At 42.4% G+C, this 23212-nt stretch overlaps 1 protein-coding gene across 12 annotated transcripts in view; it reads left to right on the forward strand.

Moving 5' to 3' along the window:
* Window positions 1-23212, forward strand: part of CPEB1 (cytoplasmic polyadenylation element binding protein 1) — a 91371-nt gene that overhangs the window by 1684 nt on the left and 66475 nt on the right. For 10 of the 12 annotated variants that reach the window (XM_019460371.2, XM_053888640.1, XM_019460366.2 and 7 more), the window contains exon 2: window positions 14575-14749. Coding sequence is in view for 7 of the 12 variants with exons in the window: in XM_053888640.1 (XP_053744615.1) it covers window positions 14575-14749 (175 nt within the window). In the remaining 5 variants the exon portion in view is untranslated. Of the gene's footprint in view, window positions 1-264; window positions 475-10950; window positions 11054-14574; window positions 14750-23212 lie in introns of those variants that run through there. The other 2 variants (XM_053888641.1, XM_019460372.2) reach the window with 2 other exon arrangements.

A 23212-nucleotide genomic window follows, 5' to 3' on the forward strand; every position in this document is an offset into this window, starting at 1 on the left:
GCCGCCCGAGGGGCCCGCGACAGGCCGAGAAGCCGAGGCGCACCCGGGCCCGGGAGCGCAGCCCGGTTTCGCGGCCGCGTGCACCTCGCAGGCCTCGCCCCGCTGCGCGCGCCCCGCGGGAGCCTCGCGCCTGGGGAGGGAGGTCGGCCGCACCCGTGAGAACCCGGCGGCGGCCCCTTCCCCCCCCCCCTCCCCCCCCCCGCCGGGCGCCGCAGCTCCGCGGCAGCTGCCGCCTCTGGTCTCCCTGGCTACCGCTCCGCCGCCTCCCGGGCACCGAGTAAACTCTGCGTCATCCGTCGGGGCGAAGGGCCAGCGGGGCGCTTGGCGCCCTGGGAGGCGCAGGTGTGCGGCCGGCCGCTCCCGGAGCGCAGGTGACGGCCAGCTTGCGCCCTCGGGCCGGGCCTGGGGACGCGCGCGGCTGACGGGGAGGAAGGACTCCGGACGGGCCGCCCGGAACCCGGGAAGCTCAGATCGGTGAGGGGTTTCTGTCGGGGGTGAGGAAGGGAACGCAAGGAGGGTGGGTTTCTGGAGCTCGGGGTGCTCCGGGCCGTGTGTGGTGGGGGCGGTGAGGACGGGAGCGCCCAGGCGTCGTCCCCCCCCCCTCCCCCAGCTGCTCTTCTCCCCTTCCCGGTGGCGCTGGCTTTGAGCCGCACGTGCTCCCAGAGCACGTTGCCGTCGGGGGTGGCTTTTGTCCCAGCGATCGAATTCGAGAGTTGGCCTGGCGGTGGGATTTGCAAGTTGGCTTCCTTGCGTGCAGGTGCGTGTTCCTGAGCGCGAAACGCTTGCCGTCCCTCCTCCCAAGGCGCGTTCTCCAGTCCTCTCCCCACGCCCGGGCCCCCCGAGCGGAGGGGACTTTGGGCCAGCCGTACGCGAGCCGGTGCGGTGCACGGGGTGGGCGACCGTGGAAGCACGCCCAGGGCACCCGACCCGGCCGTGGTGCTGTGGTCTCTGCCGCCGTGGCACGCCTCCTGGCAGTGTTCACGAGGCGGAGAGTGGAAGAAGACCCCAGGCTTAACGCCAAAGTTGTTAGCCAGTGAGCTCTCGATAGTGGCTGTCTCAGTATGTTCATGAGTCATCGAGCTGTTTATTTTGTTTTAAATCCTTAAAGCTGGTTGTGTGCTCCCATCCCTCCAGGGGCCCGAGGTAATATAAAGGAGCGAAGCGGGGAGAGGAGGGAAAGAGTTGTAGTGCGTCCGGAACCACAGAACTTCCGTCTCTCTCAAGGGAGCAGCTGGCTGTTGCCACACAAAAACGTGGGCCCGGGTTGATGGATCTTTGATTTTTTTTCTTCCTAGTTAAAGCTGCCGGTCTGTTTTAAATGCAGCAGTTAAAAAACTGAATAGTGTAGGACCAAAGGTAATCTGTCTCTGAAGAGTAGATTCCAGGTGAGGACTAGACTAGTTTTGGGATCTCGGTCTTCAAATGTTCCTTTTAGGTGTCCCCCCCCCCCCCCCCATTTTGTAAATGAGGAAACAGGCTCTGAAATCAAGTTACAGGGCTATTAAGGAATAAAATTCGAGTGTGAACCTAGGTCTTTCTGGTGCCGTAGCTCAACGTGATAGTCTGTGTATTCCGGTATGTCCGAGGGGGCCAAGGCTTACTCGTGATGTAGTTTGTAGAGAAAAAGCGGTGCTTTATGCTGGAGCCCCATTTACAGGCAAAGTGAACCTTACTTAACTGCGTTGGAGGGAATGTCTGGTTGTGGAAGTCAGTGTGGGTCTTCTGAGCATTAGTGCAGCGGCGTTGCCGTCGGGAGGAATGTGCTGCGTCTATCATTCCACCATGTGTGTCAGAGCGGTTCGCTGATCTGAGAGAGCCTGAGGTCTGGAGAAATCGGGCTCCTCCCCCTGGGGCGGGGGTGACCCTCCCAACCCTCTGCACAAAAGACTTTCCTTTTTCAGGACAGTTAAAATTCTCATAACTTTTGAGATTAGGCAAATGTGAAATTAGATAATTGTTTGAAGACTCCAAAAAGAGAATGTGGCTTATTAAGTCTCACCTTTTCTCTCATAGCTAAGATTCCCAAAATCATGCCTCCTAGATTTCCGGGAAGAATTAATAGGGGTTTTAGCAGTACTTACTGAGATCTTCTTGAATAAGCTTCCAGGGCGTAAGATGCCTCTCTTTGCCAGGAATGAGAGACTGGGTTTTCATTCTGGGTAAAACTGGGTAAAATTTAGACTGGCCGCAGTGTACAGAGCCACACTAGCAGAGGTAAAGGGATTTGTACCTTTTATTTCTGTATTTTATTCCCAAAGGGTTTAAAGCATAAAGCAGTAAAGACCATTTTGCCAGAGGGATTTTTCTGTGAAAATTCACAGAGAAATATAGATTTGATAGCTTTTTTTTTTTTTTTTTTTTAAACCTGTGGTCTGGACAGTTTTTGGAAGGTTGGAAGCTTTAAAATGTTACCTGTTTCCAGCTGCTTTTCTAGCAGACCTTCTTAGCCCAAGCACTCAGGAGTTTAGTGTTTGTGAATTTAGGGGTGGGCAGGAAGAGTGAGATGACTAAAGTAGCTCTCTGCTGGTACTTTAGTGTTTACGTGATAGGCAATATCTGTGCAGATCTTCTCATTCATTGGTTTCAGGTCCCTCGTCTAAATGACCATTCCCTAAAATTATGTGTTTGTTTGAAGTGCAAATTAATTAGTGGGTTTGTACCTCTGGCTTGAAGTTTGGGACAGGAATGCATACCAAACCTGGATATTAAGGGTAGGCTGTTATCTTCAGTAGCTAGTGGTGGAGTGAGTAAAAGAAATCATAGGATCAAATAACAAATTATTTTCTTTCCTATGGGAGAGCTGTGCTAATCCCATCCTGTTTTGCAAATCTGCTTTTCCTAGGCAGTATCTAAGCTGTACTGACTCTGGGGAGAACTTGCCAGAAAGCCTGGGGATAGAGGGTGAGGGGATTAGTAAGGGGGTTGGACCCAGAGGTTGGAGTAGAGGAGGCTACAAGAATTTTTGCTTCGATCTGTTGTTTGATTTAAAGCCAAGAATCCTTGATCGCACCTGCCTCCTTGGCCCCCCACATTGCAGCTTTGGAAGTGCTTTGTTTTCTTTCCTGCCATTGTTGCAGCCTGCTTTGGTTATACCTCCTCATGAGAGCTCAGCCACTTTAGTGAGCACAAATTTTAAGTGCTGAAAGTTTTTATCTTCAAGGTAGGAGCCCCCCCCCCCCCCCAAAGAAGAATATCTGTTATAATAAACTAGCTGAAAAGGTGGAATGAACCAAGGTACATAATGTGTGTTAATATTTCCTATATTTTATGGGGAAAATTATCTGACTTTCCATAAAAAGTCAGTAACCGAAGTTCAGTATTAAATTTGCATTGTAAACATAATTTTCAGTAAGTTTTCTTATTTGGGATTTAAAAAGCCTCCAGTCAGGGATTATTTTGCTTCCTTAACGTATAATATGTTTTTAAATAACAGGCGTGGGGGGGAGGGAGAAATTCCTGACTAGTTGGGGTAGATCTTTGCTTTCAGTAGCACAGAAGAACCCTTAGGCATGGATAACATTTGAATTCTACTTTGTTTTTTTAGTATTGCTGTATGGTTGGAACACTTGTTGGATTATAGTGAGTGAACACTCTTTGTTTTGATTTTTAAGGCATTTTGTGATTACTTGCCTTGAGGTAATTGTAGAATCCCTAGAGGGCAGGTATAAAGATTGATTTGTGTGTGAAAAATGGGTCACGGTTGTATCTAGCTGTTGATTCTGGGAGTAACTTAGCTGTAATCGCGTTACTGGTTTCTTTATTCTTGGCCAGCGTTATATGCTGATATGTGTACCATCCTGACAGATTTAGCACGATGGCCAGAAGTCTGTCTCCTTGGATAAAGGTATGGGAGTTGCTTTCTGTTGGAGGAAAGCGGTTACCTTGAGCTGTTTTTGTGTTTTTTTTGTTTTTTTTTTTTTTCCTTTTGACAGAACACTTAATCTCTTACTACTTAACACCTGTGCTCTCTGCATTCTGGCTTTGTGCTCCTGGCTTCTGGCTCTGATACCATCTGTCTCCCAAGTCTGTCCTTTCTCCTGAGACTGTTGTGCTTGTTTGTTTGTTTGTTTGTTTAAGCTATAATTTTGGAATGGTTTTGAAGCTTAGAAGATATTAGAGACCTGTCGGTCTCCCAGATGTAACTTGGAGTTGACAACACAGATCCTAATGGCTATTTTCACGGATGAGAGAATTAAGCTGAGAATGAAAAGTGGTTGTTTTAAGTCCATTCAGCGAGTGGATGATAGAACCAGAACTTGAACTCTGGTCTCTTCCTTTCCAGATGGGTATTTCTAGAATTCAGGCACCTTGACCTTTGCTGTATTGGTCTCTGAGACTTAAAATCTCGGTCTCGTGAGACTCTATAGCTTTCCCCTTGCCCTGTCTGATCTTTTCTTGTCCTGGCACTTAGAAGCTTTCTCATCCCCCTGAATGCCACATTCCTTATGGTTCATTCTGTTGGCTCTTTCTTGTCCCTTTATACAGAGGGCCTGTATATTCTTGCAGCACTAGTTCTCTCTCTGTGTGACCAGGCTTGAGGTTGTTCTCCAACTGTAATAGCGTTACTGGTTTCTTTATTCTTGGCCAGCATTATATGCTGATATATGTACCATCCTGACAGGTTTAGCATCATGGCCAGAAGTCTGTCTCCTTGGATAAAGGTATGGGAGTAGCTTTCTGTTGGAGGAAAGCAGTTACCTTGAGCCCAGCCCTGATTGTTCTCAGAATCCATAGTTCTGACTGGCTTACTGAATGAGTTCTATCTTGCTGAAGTACAGTGAACCCAGCAGTTTTAAAAACAGAACCAATTTTTTCCCCTTACTTCATCTCCTGGGGCCAATCTGATTCTATCCCCTCTACCCGATTAGTCTCTTTTCCCCCCAACTAGACTGTAGTATCCTCTAGGGGGAGAGAATGTGTTTGGGTGTTCTGATTTTTATTTATTTATTAAAAAAAAATTTTTTTAACGTTTATCTATTTTTGAGACAGAGACAGAGCATGAACGGGGGAGGGTCAGAGAGAGGGAGACACAGAATCTGAAACAGGCTCCAGGCTCCGAGCCGCCAGCACGGAGCCCAACGCGGGGCTTGAACCCACAGACCGCGAGATCATGACCTGAGCCGAAGTCAGACGCTCAACCGACTGAGCCACCCATGCGCCCCTGATTTTTATTTTTTTAATGTTGATTTATTTTTGAGAGAGAGCACATGCAGGGGAGGGGCCGAGAGAGAGGGACAGAGGATCTGAAGCAGGCTCCACACTAACAGCAGCAAACACCATGGGGGCTCGAACTTACGAACTGTGGGACCATGACCTGAGCCGAAGTTGGACTCTGGAACTGACTGAGCTACCCAGGCACCCCCTTTCTTTAACATTTTTCAGTTACTGGAGGCCCCAGTACAGACACTAGGTAAATACATATTTGCAGCTTTCCTTTGGAAACTATAAAGCCTTGATGTGGTCTAACTCTGTGTCTCTCTTAGCCCCTGCCACCTTTCCTTCCTTCTCCCTTACCATGGCCACTGCTAGTTCAGGCCTCCCTTCAGTATTTTCAGTCTGGTCTTTACCTTTTTCCTCAGTTCTTGGCTGCTCACACCCACCACTCTGGAGCGCTACCATACTAGTGGTCCTGTTGCTCCTCAGACCTATCCTCCTGGGATTGCAGAGCAGAATCACTTCTAGTACAGTTTATTGGCATTGCCTTGATTCCTGCGAAGGTGCCAGTTTTACCCACTCGTTACTTTACTTTTGTATCATCGTTGCAAATGTCAGCATAGTGAAAAAAGAAATTGGTATTTTAAGGTTATGAAGGTAGTTTTAGCCGTGTGGATTTCTGAAAGGGCTTTGTGGACCTCACGAGTGCACAGACCTCACTTGGAGAACTGCTTCCACACAGTAAGGGCCAGTCCCCTTGGTAGCGTACGAAGCCCATCATGGTCTGGCTTCAGTCTAGTAGTCTACTGGTCTCCTCCTTGAAACTTTTTAAAATTGAGAGAGAACGTACATATGGTAAAAGGCACTAATTGTAAGTGTATAGCTTGGTTAGTTTTTACATGTTGATGTTATTTTTATATACCTAAGAAACTGCCACACAGATGAAGATCTAGAATGTTCCCTTCACTTGTTAAGATTCCCTTGTGCCCTTTGCCATTCTGTATCTCACCCTTGACCCCCCCCCCCCCCCCCATGAACTACTGTTCTGACTTCTGTTGTCATCGATTGGTTTTGCCCATTTTTGAACTTACAAATGAAATCGTGTAGCATGCACTCTTTGGTGTCTGACACCCCCCCCCCCCCAGCTTAATTTAATATCTGAGATTTCTACAAGTTGCAGTGGAAGCCCGAATTGATTGCTATAATCCTACCATTTCCAGAATTAATAGAGTGAATTACTACACCTAAACTGTGCAAGCAATGTGATTTATGCTGAATACCTGCTTCCCTCCTGGAGTCTGGAATTTGGGTGTATTCCAGGCAGAGGCTGCCTTTGTGACCACCCCTCAATAAAAAACCCTGGGAGCCAAGTTTCTAGCAAGCTTCCCTCGTTGGCAACATTTCAGGTATGTTGTCACAACTTGTTGCTGGGGGGAGCTAAGCGATTAAGTTTATCTTCTATGACTCTCCTGTAAGAGGACTCTTGGAAGCTTGTACCTGATTTCCCCCAGACTTTGAACCATGTGCCCTTTCCCTTTGCTGGTGTTTCTCTGTATCTTCAGGCTGTAATAATTAGCTGTATGTGCTGAGTACCACTCTATGCTGAGTCCTGTGAGTCCTCTTGGTAATTGATCAAATCTGGGGGTGGTCTTGGGGACCACCAGCACTGTGGGTGTTTTGTTTCTCTTCAGAGTTTGAGTATAAAACTGCTGTGATTATTGTACCTGCCTTTTTATAGTCCTGTATACTTCTTTCTCTTGTATATGGGAGCCTGAGTGCAACTTCTGGGTCATAGCATAGTGTCCCTTGCAATTAAAATTCTAGCAACAGCGAACTTCTAGTTGCCTGAAAGCACCCATTTCATCCCCCCTTGCCCTTGTACATGTTCTTTTTTGCCAGACTGCCTTCCCCACTCCTACTATGAGTGTATGGTAAAACCTTTTAATATTTTCACCTCCCTAATACCCTTGTTATTTCTTTATATATTTATTGTTGAGCTTACAAAATAGCATGTAACATACTCGATGTGCTTGTGTTCCCATTAGACTAACTCCTTGGGTGCAGGGATTGTCTTATTTACCCTCCGTCTCCAGAATGGCTCCTGGCATATGATGAGAATACAATCAGTAAATGTAATTGTAATCTTTGGGTCTGCAATCACCAGGTTATGTTGTTATGGGTTCTTTATTTTTTGTTCATGTAAATTGTCTCTGGTCTGAGGGGTTTAAAACTCCCAACTGCTGAAATGACTTTGAGTGGCTTGGGGCTTTGACAGTGACAGAGCTAGAATTGGTGACTAAAGTTTTATTTTTCATCCTGTCTTAACATTGAAGGAGTCACTACCATTTATGGAGGTTGTGATTGAGGTGGTCGAACATGCCAGTGAAAGGCATGTGATATGGGTCTGCCTTCCTGTGGTGTCTGAATTGAGTACCTGCAAATGTGGCAGATATGATACTGAGTACTGCTTCAATGAAGGTCTTTGAGGGCCTTACCATTTATAAAATGCAGAGCTAACAGTGCATATAGCTAACAGTTGGATAGGTAACTGTGATAAGAGCTACAATTTTGGTGGCCGTGTGTTCTGGATATTCTTGAGCAGTCGTGGTATTAAATATTTCCTTCATGTTCTCATAAACCTGTCCTGGAAATTGTAGGATTTCCTTTCCCAGACTGAGTTTAGTGTGTGTGTGTGTGTGTGTGTGTGTGTGTGTGTGTGTGAGAAAGAGAGGGAGAAAGAAAGAGAGGGAGAAAGAAAGAGAGGGAGAAAGAAAGAGAGGGAGAAAGAGAGGGAGAAAGAAAGAGGGAGGAGGGAGAGAGAGATGCATTAGATATACTCTGTGGAAACTGAAAACTAATCAGAAAGGAGAGATCCAGAAGAAAGGGGTTCCTGAATTAAATGAGTGGAGAAGAGTTAAGGATCAGATCCCCCAAAATACCAAGTAAGGTGAACTTGAAATGGTGGTTGGGTTTGGCAACTATGAAGTCCTTAATTTAGGAGTTCTGTGGCGTCTTTTTGCAGCTTTGTGCCAGCAGGATATCGTGGGTTCAGGGGACAAATGGGTTAAGAAGTATAGCACCTTTTTAGAAAGTTGGTAGTAGAGCAAAAGAAAGAAGGCAGTGACTTGGGAGGATGTTTTAAGTCAAGGAAGATTTTTTTTAAAGATGAGAGAGCCTTGGGCATACTTACAGATTGTTGGGAAAGAACCAGTGGAGAAGAGAGGAAAGTCAGGTCGTGAAGGAGAGGAAGAAGGGGTGGTATCTTGAATTTTGTATCTGGTGATGGATTTATTTTGTCTCTCTGTAAGGACCTGCAGCCATTTCTCCTTTATTACTGGTGAACCTCCCTATCCAGCCCTATTCCTCTGCTTTCTTTCATTGAATTTACTGTGTTCTGTATCCACTCTGTGTTTATTCTCTGCTTGTCTGTTCTTCCCACACTTAGGGAAATTCTGATTTTTCATTAGTCTCTAGCTAATTGTCACACTATTCCAGATACCTTAATTTATTCTTCTCCTGTGTGTAGCATTTTGTGCTTACCTCAATCTCCATTTACCTAACTAGATTTTCTTCTCCCACTTAACTAATTCTCCTTTGGGCAGGGATTATGTTTTATCTGTCTGTAATCTCAAAATCTAATGTAACAGGCTTTTAGTACTTATGAAATACTAGATTGAACTCTGTGAAGCTGCCATTTTGTTGGTTGCAAAAGGTCGAGTATTGGCAGTTTTGTATGGACCAACATAATACATTTTAATTCTTTCCAGTGTTGCACAGAAGACTCGAGGTGGAATTTCAGTTAAGAATGGACAAGTAAGGGTCAAGGAGAAAGTCAAACATAGAGAAGCACTTCTTAGCTACAGACTCATTGAAGTTCAACCAGAAACTGGCTTTGAGTGACCAAGTGACCAAAGCAAAGGTGGACATTTGGCTAGATGATTTACATTCTTCCATAAAGATAACCTGTCAATTCCTCAGGTGAAACTGTAGCCATTTCCTAATCTTTGGTCTGAATAACATTTTTGTAAGTGGTTGTTCATATAAGGACTGTTCAGAATTGTGGTTAAACAGTATCCTCAGAATCATGAGTGTAAATCCTATAGAGGTTTTTTTCAGCGTTATTACTATAAAGATAAAAGCAAATTGCCAAAGTACGTCTGTGAACTAGTTCTTCAGGGGCATCTAAGTATATTGCCCCCAATATACTGTTGGTGTATCTTAATTAAACAAAACCTAAATGTTCAAGATGAATGCTTTCAACTAAAAAAGATGTAATTAGAAAATCTTATTCTCAAAAATTTTTTTAATCTTAATTTTTTCAACCTAACGCTTTGTTTTAATTTACATCCAAATTAGTTAGCATATAGTGCAACAATGATTTCAGGAGTAGATTCCTTAATGCCCCTTACCCATTTAGCCCATCCCCCCTCCCATACCCCCTTCAGTAACCCTGTTTGTTCCCCATATTTATGAGTCTCTTATGCTTTGTCTCCCTCCCTGTTTTTATATTACTTTTATTTCCCTTCCCTTCTGTTCATCTGTTTTGTCTCTTAAATTCCTCATATGAGTGAAGTCATATGATATTTGTCTTTCTCTGACTAATTTCACTTAGCACAATACCCTCCAGTTCCATCTGCGTAGTTGCAAATGGCAAGATTTCATCCTTTTTGATTGCCAAGTAATACTTCATTGTATGTATGTGTAGATATATACCACATCTTCTTTATCTGTTCATCCATCGATGGACATTTGGGCTCTTTCCATACTTTGGCTATTGTCGATAGTGCTGCTGTAAACATTGGGGTGCATGTGTCCCTTCGAAACAGCACACCTGTATCCCTTGGATAAATACCTACTGGTGCAATTGCTGGGTCATAAGGTAGTTCTAGTTTTAATTTTTTTGAGGAGCCTCCATACTGTTTTCCAGAGTAGCCGCACCAGCTTGCATTCCCACTCAGAAAATTTTTTAATGTGAACACAGTTTTGCTGGAAGCTTAGTAGATTGCGATCTGTGGACCCCAGGTTAAAACTCCGTCTTGAAGAGTAAAGTGTGTGCCCTTCAGAGAGTCTTCCTTAAATCTCTCAACTGGCTTTCATGAATCCATAGTAAATAATTAGCAGAAATGGTCTTGAGGTCTGCAATATAGGTATTGTGTTTTTGATTAAAGGCAAATTATATCAACTCAGAGATGGTAAAGTTGGCATTCATTATGACCATTAAATAACCCCAGGCCAGGATTTTGACCTAAAAGAATGGCCATCCTATTACCATGTTGATCCTGGATTGTATGGCATCTGAAGGCAAGACCAGTATTTCCAATTAGACCGTTCTAGCATACAAATAAGTATAAAATTTGGGCATATTATTCTTTAATTAGAACACATAGCTATGTGGTATGGGTTCAGATTTTTAAAGTGTTATGAGGGACAGTTTCAAACCACAAATGGAGAAAAACCTCCAGTTGTGTGCTAAACAAGTAAATAAGCTTCTTGGTGAATTTCACTGGGATGAGCCTATACAGGCACTTTATAGATTTCTCATTACTACAAAGTCTGCGAAGTAGGTGGTACTCCACTTGAATACCCAAGACAACCAAGGCTCCTAGAACATACCTAAATGGTAGATTTAGTATTTGTACTCCACAGGCTGTCCTGTGTTCTGCTTTGTGAAACAGTGATTCAGTTTTGGGGGAAGATTCTTCCCTTCTGGAAAAAAGGAATGCTTTTTTTTTTTCCTGTCGTCTCCCTGCCCCAACCAGTTGAGAATTACTGGTGTAGGAGACCAGTGTTGGTTCATGATGGGAGTGTCCATTTTCACCTATTGACCAGGAGAACATTGAGGCCTGCTATAAAATAGCTTGTATCCATAGAGATTCATCATGAGCCATTCATTCTGACAGTAAGTAGGTACAATTAGTTTTATCTTGACATCAGTTTTAGTCCCTGACAGTAAGAATTCCTGCTTTTCATTTCTAGCTTTGCCAAGTAATTTGCTCCGTTGATCCATAGTTCTCAATAGTGTTAAGATTTGCATTCTAAGCTTCTGATCTGTCTTAAAGCCTCCTTTCCTGTTCATCATGAAAGACCAAATAAAGGTTAAAAAAAAAAACAAAAAACCACCTAGCAAATGGTCCCATTTAAGGGCGAAATATGCCAGAAATAACTGAAAACTACCAGACAAGAGTGGTATAACCCAGGGAGAAAACTGTTTGTATTTATGGTAAAACATTGGTAGGAACTCAGACCTATAAAGTGATCAGTCAGGATAGAATATACAGAGTAATGGGTGTGTAAGTATGGGTGTGGATAAGAGATAGTGTTTTGAAGATGAGACACTGAATTCATTTAGCTGAAGAGTTTAAAGGATTGCTAAATTCTGCAGTAGGTACAGGTTTTGGGCAGTTTGATTTGTGTCCTGTCTTAAGTCTTTTTAATTAAGCTTTCTGAATCAAACGATTAGGAAAGTTAGGCATAGAAGGGCCTGGGGTCTTCAAAAGAGTAGTTTCCCTGAGTCTTTAGTACATTATTCTCTTTTAATGAGCAAATAGTCTTTTATTCAGGGATCCTTGTGGTGGCCCCTGAGCCCTTGGTGCAGTAGTGATACTACTGATAGCGAACATTCATCTGTTCAGCACATAATTATGTTCCAGGTACTGTGGCAAGCATGTTATATGCACTAATTCACAAAGAGCTCTGTGAGACCTTGTTACTACTTTTATCCCTATTGTACACATAAGGAAAGTAGATCCGTTCCCCATCTGATATTGCTGGCTTTGATTTTTTTTTTTTTTTAACCCCCTTCCAAATTGGTTATTCAAGGCAAACCACTGGTACTTACTGATTAGGCAGTTTGGGGTATTAATTGAACACTCCATTTACTTGTGTTCTAATTACCTGGACTCCTCTAGATAACTGGCTTGGCAGACCTGAGAGGAGGAGAGGGAGGGAGACATTCCAGATAGCATTAGCCTTGAGTTTCAGAGTTACGGTGCATGTTCATAACGGTATTGGGAGTGGGGCAGATTTGGGTCAGGCGTAATTTTTTTTTTCAGGATGCTTGAGATGGTACGATTCTTAGACCTTGCCCTACTCCTGGGGAAGCAGGTTTCTCCCAGAAGGCCTGTGGGCCCGCATCATCCCCTCACCACAGTGGCACTTTGCTCACAGGCTCTGCCTCTCTTATTTCACATAGTTGCTTGAGGTCTTCTGAGACTATTAGGGTGCTACCTCTTTGCTTGTAAGTGTGGCCAGGATCTGGGAATCCATAGATCTACAGCACATCTGTACTAGTAAATAAAAATCAGATTGTGTATTAAGAGAGGCCCTTTAAAGTTTTGAAACCTTTGATATAGGAGGTTGTTCTAATCCTGAACCTGGCATGAGGCCTTCTTTCCAGTTTGCTGTCTTCTATACCCAGTGCCCCACCACATTGGGCCGCTTCTGATAACGCCCTTCTGTTCTCTGTGTGCTTCACACCTTCTTCCTATCTTTACTTTCAGGCACATTGTCTTCTTCTGAGCTCCCTTGGCTGAGAGGACAATATAGGATTACAGCCAACTGTAGCTTAAGTCGTAACTGTTAACAACACGACCAGATCTTAGTTCCCTTTCCAGACTTCAGAAATCTCTTTTTGGTTGGATCTCTAATCTGCCTCCCCTTTGGGTGCTCACTGTACATAGCAGGCAATTGGTTAAAGTTTATTAGGCAGTGAATGAGGGAGGCATGTAGCTTTAAGATCTACAGATTGATTGTAAATGCTTGCATCTTAGCCTTTGTGATGTTGCCTTAGTGAGGTTGAGAATCATCTTAGAAATCTACAGTTGTGAACAGGGCCTTGTGTCTATGGGTTTAGCTGTTCTCAATGGTGGCTTCTGGAAGGTTTGGGAAAATGACCCAGGGAATATGCAGGACTGTGCGTTCTGGTCATCCTCACAGCTTCCAACGGATACAGTCTTTTCAAGAGCTTGAGAATGATATGGGATTCAAGTTCGTCCCTTTAAGACCATCCTATAGAGTTGATAAATTCTGTGCTTCTGCTCCTTCTCCTGCTTACCTGAACATTAATAGGCACCCAGCTTTTTAGAATTTTGTTTTGAAGTGACCAGCTGTAAGATCCTAGGTGCTAGTTTCCTTACTTGGTCTGCTTTTTGCTGATTTTCCCCAAGATCATTGGGAATCCTAGAGCTGGTGACTCTGTCAGCCATTATATCATTGCTTACTATGTCAGGCATCACATGTGGTGAGAGAGGGAGGGAGATTGAAGAGTGAAGAGATTTCTGTCTGGGACACCTAGCAGATGGTGGTGTTATCTACTGAGATACCACATAAACCATTCCCTTTGGATGGTGTTTGTACACTCTTGGTGCTTATTGTGTCTTCTGTAGTTGTATCTTCAGGTGTAAAAATAGCAGCTACCATATACCAGGCTCCATGCTAAGTGCTTTAGATATCTCATCAAAAGGTTGGTAGGTACTCTTCCCATTTCAGAAATAGGGCAACTGAGGCACAGAGGTTAAGTAACTGACAATAAATGGCAGAACCAAACTCTTTAATGAGATACAATTCACATAAGCATAAAATTCAGTAATTTTTAGTGTACAGTTTTGTGATTTATCACCCTAATCTAATTTTAGAGTATCTTCATTATCTCATTATTATAAACCTTGTACCCATTAGCCACCATCCCCAAACCTTCTTCCCTGTCCACCCTGAGATGAAGACAACTCATCTCCTATAGATTTGTCTGTTTGGGACATTTCATATTAATGGGCTAATAATAGGTGGTCTTCTGTGACTGACTTCTTTCACTTAGCATAGTGTACTTGAGGTTTATCCATGTTGTAGCATGTATCAATATTTCCTTTTTTTAATGTTTATTTTTGACAGCGAGAATGAGTGCAAAAGGGGCAGAGAGGGGGAGACAGAGGATCCGAAGTGCCTCTGAACTGACAGGGGAGAGCTCTGTGAGGGGCTTGAACTCACTAATAGTGAGATCATGACCTGAGCTGAAGTCAGACGCTTAACCGATTGAGCCATCCAGGCGCCCCGGTCCTTCATTTTTTTAATTGCCAAATAGTATATAGATCAGCCTCCAAGATTTGAATCTCATATTTCTGGTTCTGAAACTCCTGCTGCTGCCACACCATGCTAATTCCTATACATGTCCTATTAGATTAGAAAGTTCTGGGGCAATATCTTGTATTTAGGTGTTTTGTTGTTTCACCCCTCTTTTAGTTTTCTCAAGATACCTCGCTCATAATAGGACTCCTCAGGTATTTTAGTATATAGGTAAGAAATTCAAGTCCTTGTTACTTTATCTAACTCACAGTGTTGGATTTAGGAGTAAGGGAGTGTAGAAAAACCTAAGTATCTTTTCTGGTGTCTAGGAGGAAAACCTAAATATCTTTTTTCTGTGTGTAGGAAGAAGAAGCTGGAAGGATAAAAGATTGTTGGGACAACCAGGAAGCACCCGCACTCTCCACGTGTAGCAATGCCAATATCTTTCGAAGGATAAATGCCATATTGGATAATTCTCTGGATTTCAGTAGAGTCTGCACTACACCCATAAACCGAGGAATTCATGATCATTTGCCAGGTGACTTAGATTTGAAAATTTAGTGTGTGTATGTATGTATGAAAACCTACACTAGGCATGTATGTAGAGCTGTTTCTAGGAAGCTTTCTTGTGAAGCTTGTAAAGAATGACCTTGAATCTCTGGTGACACTTGCCCCTTTTTGTAGCTTACTTTGTGGATTGGGTTCACTTCTGAGTGAAGACTGACTTTGATTTATAATGTACAAGTCTATTTTATGACACACAAAAAGATAAAAAAGGATAGGTCAAAGGTATCAGGACTATTTATATATAGAATTATAATAGTCATATATGTAATTAGATTTTCTGGTAGCCACATTTAAAAGGTTTGTTTTTTTTTTTTTTTTTTGAAAAGTGACATTAATATTTACCTAGCCTAACAAAATATGTGAGTATGTAATCAGTATAAAAACTGTTAATGAGATATCCTATTTTGTTAGTACTAAGACTTCAGTATATATTTCACATTTACTGCACTGCTCAGTTCGAACTAGCTGCATTCCAAATGCTTGGTGGCCACATGATTAGTGGCTGCTGTATTGGACAGTGCATCTCTTGAATAATTGCTTTTACACATGAATGTGGGTCAGCAATCATTGAGATTTTTTTTAATCTTATTTTTGAGAGAGAGAGAGAGAGAGAGAGAGAGAGTGCAGGTAGGGGAGGGGCAGAGAGAGAGAGAGAGGGAGACACAGAATCTGAAGCAGGCTCCAGCTTCCAGGCTCCAAGCTGTCAGCACAGAGCCCAGAGTGGGGCTGGAACTCACAAAACGTGAGTTCATGATCTGAGCCGAAGTCAGATGCTCAATCGACTGAGCCACCCAGGTGCCCAGCAAGCATTGAGTTTTCGTGATATTTAGGATATTCCATAGGATAGTGGAGGGGAGAGGGCAGCATCCCCTGAAGGTGGTATTTCACAAGGAGACTCGGATGTCCTGACAGTGCTGTGTCATAAGCATTTGTGGAAGTTGCAACATGTTGATGGAGTGTTTGTTGTTGGGGTTATTTTAGTTGAAAGTTGAACATATTTTTAATTCTTTAAGTGGATCTTAAAGAAATTTGGCAATAGTGGGATTTGCAGAATAAGAACTGGCAATTGCTGCTCTTTCATTATAAATTCTTTGATTTACTTCCTAAGTTGACGTTGGAAATCATTCCCATAAAGATGCAGGCGTATATGAACATAAAGTAGCTAAATGTCTGAAGGAGAGATGTCCTCACAAAGGAGACTGACCTGTGGTAACTATAGAATTTATTTCTAGTACATTGTTCTAACTGGAGGGCAAATGGGAGAAGGACATAGGAACTAGGAATGCTGGTACGTCTGGTCTCTTCAAACTTCCAATTAAAAGTACATGTGTATTTTCTATTAATTGGTGTACATCATGAGCTAATAACAACCCTTACTCTTCTTTAGCTTATGTCAATTTAAAAACTCACAAAATCTCGATTCAACGTATGTGTTGTTTTTCTTCTTTGAGAAGATTTCATGAATTATATTTCAATATGAATGACCCTCAACAATGGCTTAAATTTCACTGGGTTGCCTCAGACATGCTGGGAACTTAGGCATACCTCAGAGAAATTGTGGGTTGGGTTCCAGACTGCCACAGCAAAGCCGATACTGCAATGAAGTGAGCCAAAGGAATTTTTTGGTTTCCTAGTGAATATGGAAGTTATATTTATGCCATTCTGTAGTCTATGATGTGTGCAATAGCATTATATATGTAAAAAAATTGTTCATACTTTAAAAATACTTAATTGCTAAAAAAAAAGCTAACCATCATCTGAACTTTGAGTGGGTCATAGTCTTTATGCTGGAGGAGGGTCTTGCCTTGAGGTCTATGGCTGTTGACTGTTCACAGTGGTGGTTGTGGAAGGTGGGGTGGCTGTGGCAGCTTCTGAAAATAGTATCACCCTTCTTTTAGGAAGGATTCGGTTCCATTTTACGATGAGAAAACGAAGTCTCATCTAGGTTAGAGGACTTGGGCAAGGCTACCTACTAAGTGGCTAATCTCAGGCTTAAATCAAAGTCTGCTGTCACTGTGTTGTTTGGTCACTTTCTGACACTCAGCTCCCACAAACAGCACATCTTCAGGTGCATGCAGGTTTATGCCCAGGTTTTGACTCCTGTGTCTGGTGTGGTCTTGGTTTTATTGGGGCTCCAATGGATGCTGTGACTGCTGCAGCTCAGATTTCTCTTGAGCCAGGCACGCCATAGATGGAGTCCTGGCCTTAGAGCCTAGATCATGCTGTTCTAACATTGGGATGATTGGTTGTCTGTGCAGCTAAGCAGACACTGGTATTTCATTCTGAGATGTGCACAGGTTCCGGGGATGAAGACATGGACATCTTTGGGAGACCTCCTTCAGCTACCACATCAAGGAAAGCAGATGAACCCAACCTTGAATCTGTAGCTCAGGTCCCTCCCTCCAAACTCTGTCTTTAGATTCCTACTACTTAGATTACTAAACACTTGGTCCCACTTCCACAGTTAGCCAAATTCACCAGAAATTCAACAAATAGTTAAGGAATGCGTACTTCATGCCAGTCACTGTTGTTAGGCTTCAGGGATTCCTGACTTTACGTGGTATTCTCAGAACCTGCTCTCCCATCATGGATAATGGGAGAAACTCAATAGAGAAATAAGTAAAATCATTGCAAGTTTTAGTAAGTACTATGAAGTAATGATGTTTTGAGTGACATGGTCAGGCAAGAACTCTCTGGGGAGGTATGTTTAAAACGGAGTACCAAAGGAGGAGAAGAAGCTAGATCTTGTAAAGAGTGTGGGGAAAACATTTCAGACAGAAAAGGTTGGACTAAGGCTTCTTAGAGAGCTTGGCATGTTTTAGGCACAGAATGGGGGAGTAGGGAAGGGGGAGTGCCCACACCGTGGCTGCAGGGGTGTTGGGCTAGATGGGGTGGATGTTGTGGGCGTTGCAAAGTCCCTGGATGTTCTTGTGAGAGTTGTCAGAGGTCCATGACTAGTGACATTAAGGAACTGATTTGTCCTCCAAGATCTGATCACCAATTTCTCCCAACAAGATGGAGAACAAAATGGAAGTCGGACCTCTAAGCGGGCTGCCATCCCATGACAGGAAAGGGAGGATCGACTCACCATCTTTGCACTCAGGAAGGGTTCCTGGCATTGCTCCTCTGTTTGCCACTGCAGCTTCTTTACAACTCGGCCTCAAAGATAACTTCTTAGCTTTTAGAAATCATCACGCTCCTTGACTCAGTATGTCGAGATCTGAGAATCTCTCCTACGGAGTAGTAATCAGTGCAAATAAGGATTTATGTAAATGGATACTTAGAGCATCGTTACAGTGGTGAAAATTTGAAAAAGCTTAAGTGTCTCCCAAGAGGGAAATATTTATACTGTATATTCAAGCGATGGAATGTCATGTAGTTAATAGAATAATACCTTTTGAGAATAATCTTTTTACATGTTTAGCTACATAAAAATCTTTGTAATGTAATATGATGTGGAGATAAAGTATTAATACATATGTATGCATATACATACATACACATTCTTAGTTTTTCCTGAGACCTGTAAAATTCTCAAAAACGTTTATAGTAGGGGAAAAAAATTGGAGTCCATCCTCTCAAACCCTGCCTCTGCCTTCTTATCAACTGAGTATAGGTAATATTCTAAATCCTTTGTTGTCATTTCAGCAGTCTTCCCAGCATCTCCACTTTCTGTGCTCATCCATAAGAAGCAACCCCCCGTCTGTTACAGTTTGATCGTGAGATTTCATCAATTGAGTCCCATCTTCAGGCTCCATTTCTAATTCTTTTTCTCTTGCTGTTTCTACCACATCTGCAGTGACTTCCTCTCCTGAAGTCTTGAACCCCTCAAAGTCATCCATGAGGGTTGGGGTCAGTTTCTTCCAAACTCCTATTTATGTTGATATTCTGACCTCTTCCCATGAATCATGAATGTTTTTATTGGCATCCAGAATGGTGAATCCTTTCCAGAAGGTTTTCAGTTTACTTGCCCAGATCCATCAGAGGAATCCCTATCTATGGCAGCTATAGCCTTACAAAATATTTCTTAAATAGTAAGACTTGAAAGTTGAAATTACTTCTAGATCCATGGGCTGCAGAATGGATGTTGTGTCAGCAGGTGTGTAAACAACATCGATCTCCTTGTACATCTCTGTCCAAGCTCTTGGGTGACTAGGTGCATTGTCAATGAACAGTAATAGTTTGAAAGAAATCCTTTTTTTCTGAGCAGTAGGTCTCAACAATATTTGGGTTTGCAATATTTAGTGTACCACATTATAAACAGAAGTACTGTCCGGACTTTGTTGTTCCCTTGACAGAGTCCAGGCAGAGTAGATTGAGCATAATTCTTAAAGGCCCTAGGGTTTTCAGAATGGCGCATGAGCACAGGCTTTGACTTAAAGCCAGCAGCTGCATTAGCCCCTACCAACGGAGTCAACCTGTCCTTTGAAGCCAAGCACTGACTTCTCCTTTCACGCTGTGGAAGTCCTAGATGGCATCTTCTTCTGATTTAGGCTGTTTCATGTGCCCTGAAAACCTTCATTAATTATCTCAGACCTTGTGGGTAACTTACTGCTTTATTTTGCGGTTTTATGGTATAAAAATGGTGTCTTTCCTTAAACCTCATGAACCAATCTCTATTAGCTTCATATTTGTCTTCAGCTTCCTCCCGTCTCTGTCTTCACAGAAGTGAAGATAGTAAGGGCCTTGCTCTGGATTAGGCTTTGGCCTCTGGGAAGGTTGTGGCTGGTTTGATCTTCTCTGCAGACCATTAAGACTTTCTGCGTATCAGCAGTTAGGCTGTTTGTCTTACGTGTTTGTTGACAAGTAGCACTTTTAATGTCCTCCAAGAACTTACCTTTTGCATTTACAACTTGCCTGTTTGGGACAAGAAGCCTAGCTTTTGGCTTATCTCTGCTTTCAACACACCTTCCTCACTGAGCTTAACCATTTTTAGCTTTTGATTTAAAGTGAGAGACGTGTGACTCTTCCTTTCCCTTGGATCCCTAGAAGCCACTGTAGGGTTATCAGTTGGCCTTATTTTGACACTGTTGTGCCTCAGGGACTAGGGAGGCCAAAAAAGAGGGGGAGAGCAGGGGAACAGCCAATTGGTGGAACAGTGTGAACACATAACATTTATCGGTTAAGTTTGTCATTGGTTAAGTGGGCGCAGTTTGTGGCACCCCAAAGCAATTACAGTAGTAACGTCAAAGGTCACAGGTCACTGTAACAATTGCAATAATCATGAAAAGTTTGAAATATTGCAAGAACTACCAAAATGTGACTCAGACACAAAGTGAGCAAATACTGGTGGAGAAATGGCAGTGATAGACTTGCTAAACGTGGGGTGGCCATAAATCTTCAGTTTCTGAAAATGCAATAAAATATCTGGAGTACCTGAAAAATGCAATAAAATAAGGTATGCTTGTATTTGCCATTTTCCATGTATTACATTTGCAGTGTGTCCATATTGACATTTTAAAGTCAAATCAGTGGGTTTTAATGACTGTATAGTAGTAGCATTTTACATAAATGTTATTTATCTGATCCTCTGTTGGAAAATGATTTTTGCTGTTAAAAACAGTATTTTGGTGAACATCTTGTTTGTATCTCCTTATGTGCATATAACAAGAATTTCTTTAGCATATGAACCTAGAAGTGAATTGCAGAGTAATGAGTATATAACTGTCTTCAAAGTGATTTTTATCAGTTTACAATCCTGCCACATTTTCATGAGAGTTGTCCTCTACATCTTTGTAGACCCCAGGTATTGTGATACTGCAAAGTTCAGTCAGTCTGGGGGCACCTGGATGGCTCCTCTGGTTAAGTGTCTGACTCTTGATGTCAGCTCAGGTCATGATCTCCTGATTTATGAGATTGAGCCCCAAGTCAGACTTTGTGCTGACCGTATGGAGCCTGCGTGGGATTGTCTCTCTCCCTCTCTCAGATCTGCCCCTTCCCCACTGACGTGTGCACACTCTGAAAATAACTAAGCATTTGAAAAATTTTTCAGTCTTGGTGTAAAGCCTACTTAATTTTTTGTCTCTATGAAAAATTTTCTACAGTTAAAATAATACATGAGGCATATATGGTCTGGCATCATCCAAGGAAAGATCCCTAGAACTGGGCCCCAGGGGTCTTTTCTTTTATCCTGTTCTGTCTGGTGTGTTTCTTGAGATTCCGTTATATAATTAAAGTCACTGGCTTAGATGAAATCATGCAGGAAATGCTGTTCTGCTACATAGCTGAACTGTTAAGCAGGATACTAAATTGAATATTCCCTGCCTAGAAAAATCCTTGTCTTGTTCAAGAATGGCTTAGTTATCACCTCTGAAAACTTTTTCTCACATTCTCCTGCCTCTGTTACCGGTAGCGAGATCATTCTTGGCTATTTCAGATTGTTCATTGACCTGTGTGGTGGTCTAAATGTATTCTCAAAACAGAGTAGATAAGAAGAAGCCTATTCAATTTGCCCATTTCATTATAAACCTACACAAAAAATGCAGGCTCTGGATGCAGATTAACTTGAAAACAGATCCTGGATGTGCAACTTGACCTAATTTTAGCTAATTCTCTGAGATTAAGTTGCCCTAACTATAACACAGGAGTAGTAACCGTACCTGTCTATAGGATTTGGGGAAGGTTGAATAAGACATGTATCTTGAATATGTAGAATAGTGCCTGAAACTGCACTTACTTGTTATGTGATGGTACTGATTGTGATGGTGTGGATATATAAAGAACACAGTTGTGTGAGAGCATTGCTGGGGTCATGATTTTTGAAGTTGAATTCCTGGTTTCTGGTTTAGACTACAAAGGACTGGGTCTTAAAATATCCTTGGGTTCCTAATCCTCAGTACTGCGTCTGGCACATGGTGGGGGTCGTTGTACGATTGCTCGATGAATACATTCTCACAAACTGGGTACCGAAACTGAAAGAGGCCCTAATTTTAAGTTCAAATAAGTTCTCTCCCCCACATTCTCTCCCCCACATTCCCTACCTATTAATGTCTAGGATATTTCTTTGTTGTAAAAGAAAATTTACCACCATAACCATTTTTCTAGTGCACAGTTCAGTGACATGATGTACATGCACGTTCTTGTGCAGCCATTATCCCTATAATTCTTCATCCTGTAAGGCTGAAACTCTGTACCCACTGAACAGTAACTCCCCATTCTTCCCTCATTGCCACTCCCTGGCACTTGCCGTTACACCTTATGTCTTTAAGATTTTGACTGTTCTAACTAGAACATGTAAATAGAATCCTACAGTATTTGTCATTTGTGACTAATTATGTCACTTAGCCATGAAGTTTCATCCACGTTGTAGCATTTGTCAGGATTTCTAAGTGAATAATATTCCATTATGTTGTATACATTACATTTTGCTTATGCCTCATACATTGGTGGATACTTGGTTGCTTCCACATTTTGGCAGTTGTGAATATTGTGGTTATAAACATGAATGTTCAAATCTCTTCAAGACTGTGCTTTTGGTTCTTTCAGGTATATGCCAAGAAGTGTAATTGCTGGATCACATGGTGGTTCTGTTTTTAATTTGAGGAACCACCATATTGTTTTCCACAGTATCTGTACTGTTTATATTCCCACCAAGAGTGCACAAGGGCTCCAGTTTCTCCACATCCTCACAAACACTTGTTTTCTGTTTTTTTGTTTTTTACAGTAGCTATCCTCATGAGTATTAGGTCTGGTATCTTATTTAGTTTTGATTTGCATTTCCCTAATGATCAGTGATATTTAGCATCTTTCCATGTGTTTACTTGCTATTTGTATATCTTCTTTGGAGAAACATCTATTCCACTCCTTTGTACGTTTTATTCATTAGGAAGATAAATAGTTTTTTTTTTTTAATATAATTTATTGTCAAGTTAGCTAACATACAGTGTACATAGTGTGCTCTTGGTACATTTTTAAATCAAGTTGTTGGTTTTTTGTTCTTGTTGCTAAATTTTAGGAGTTTTCTATATGTTGTAGATATTAATCCTTTATCAGATAGATGACTTTTGGGAATATTTTCTCCTGTTCTGTGGGTTGTCTTTGTACTCTGGAGTGTGCCTTTTGATGTACAAAACTGTAAAATTTTCATGAAATCTGGGGCATGTGGGGGTAGCTCAGCTTGAGTGTCCAACTCTTGATTTTGGCTCAGGTCATGATCTAACAGTTCATGGAATTGAGCCCTGAGTCAGGCTCTACGTTGACTGTGCGGGGCCTGTTTGGGATTCTCTCTCTCCTTTCTCTGCCCTTACCCCCCTCGTGCACATGCACACGTGCTTTTTCTCTCTCTCTCTCTCTCAAAATAAATAAACTTTGAAAAAAATTGAAAAATTTTCATAAAACCTAATTTGTCTTTTCATTTTAGAGAGAGTGAGCAAGGGAGAGGGGGGAATTTTAAGCAGGCTCCATGCTTAGTGTGGAACCCAATGTGGGGCTTGAT

Source organism: Panthera pardus, unplaced genomic scaffold (genome assembly GCF_024362965.1).
Source record: "Panthera pardus isolate Hobbes unplaced genomic scaffold, ASM2436296v1 HiC_scaffold_23, whole genome shotgun sequence".
NCBI classification, from domain to species: Eukaryota; Metazoa; Chordata; class Mammalia; order Carnivora; family Felidae; genus Panthera; species Panthera pardus.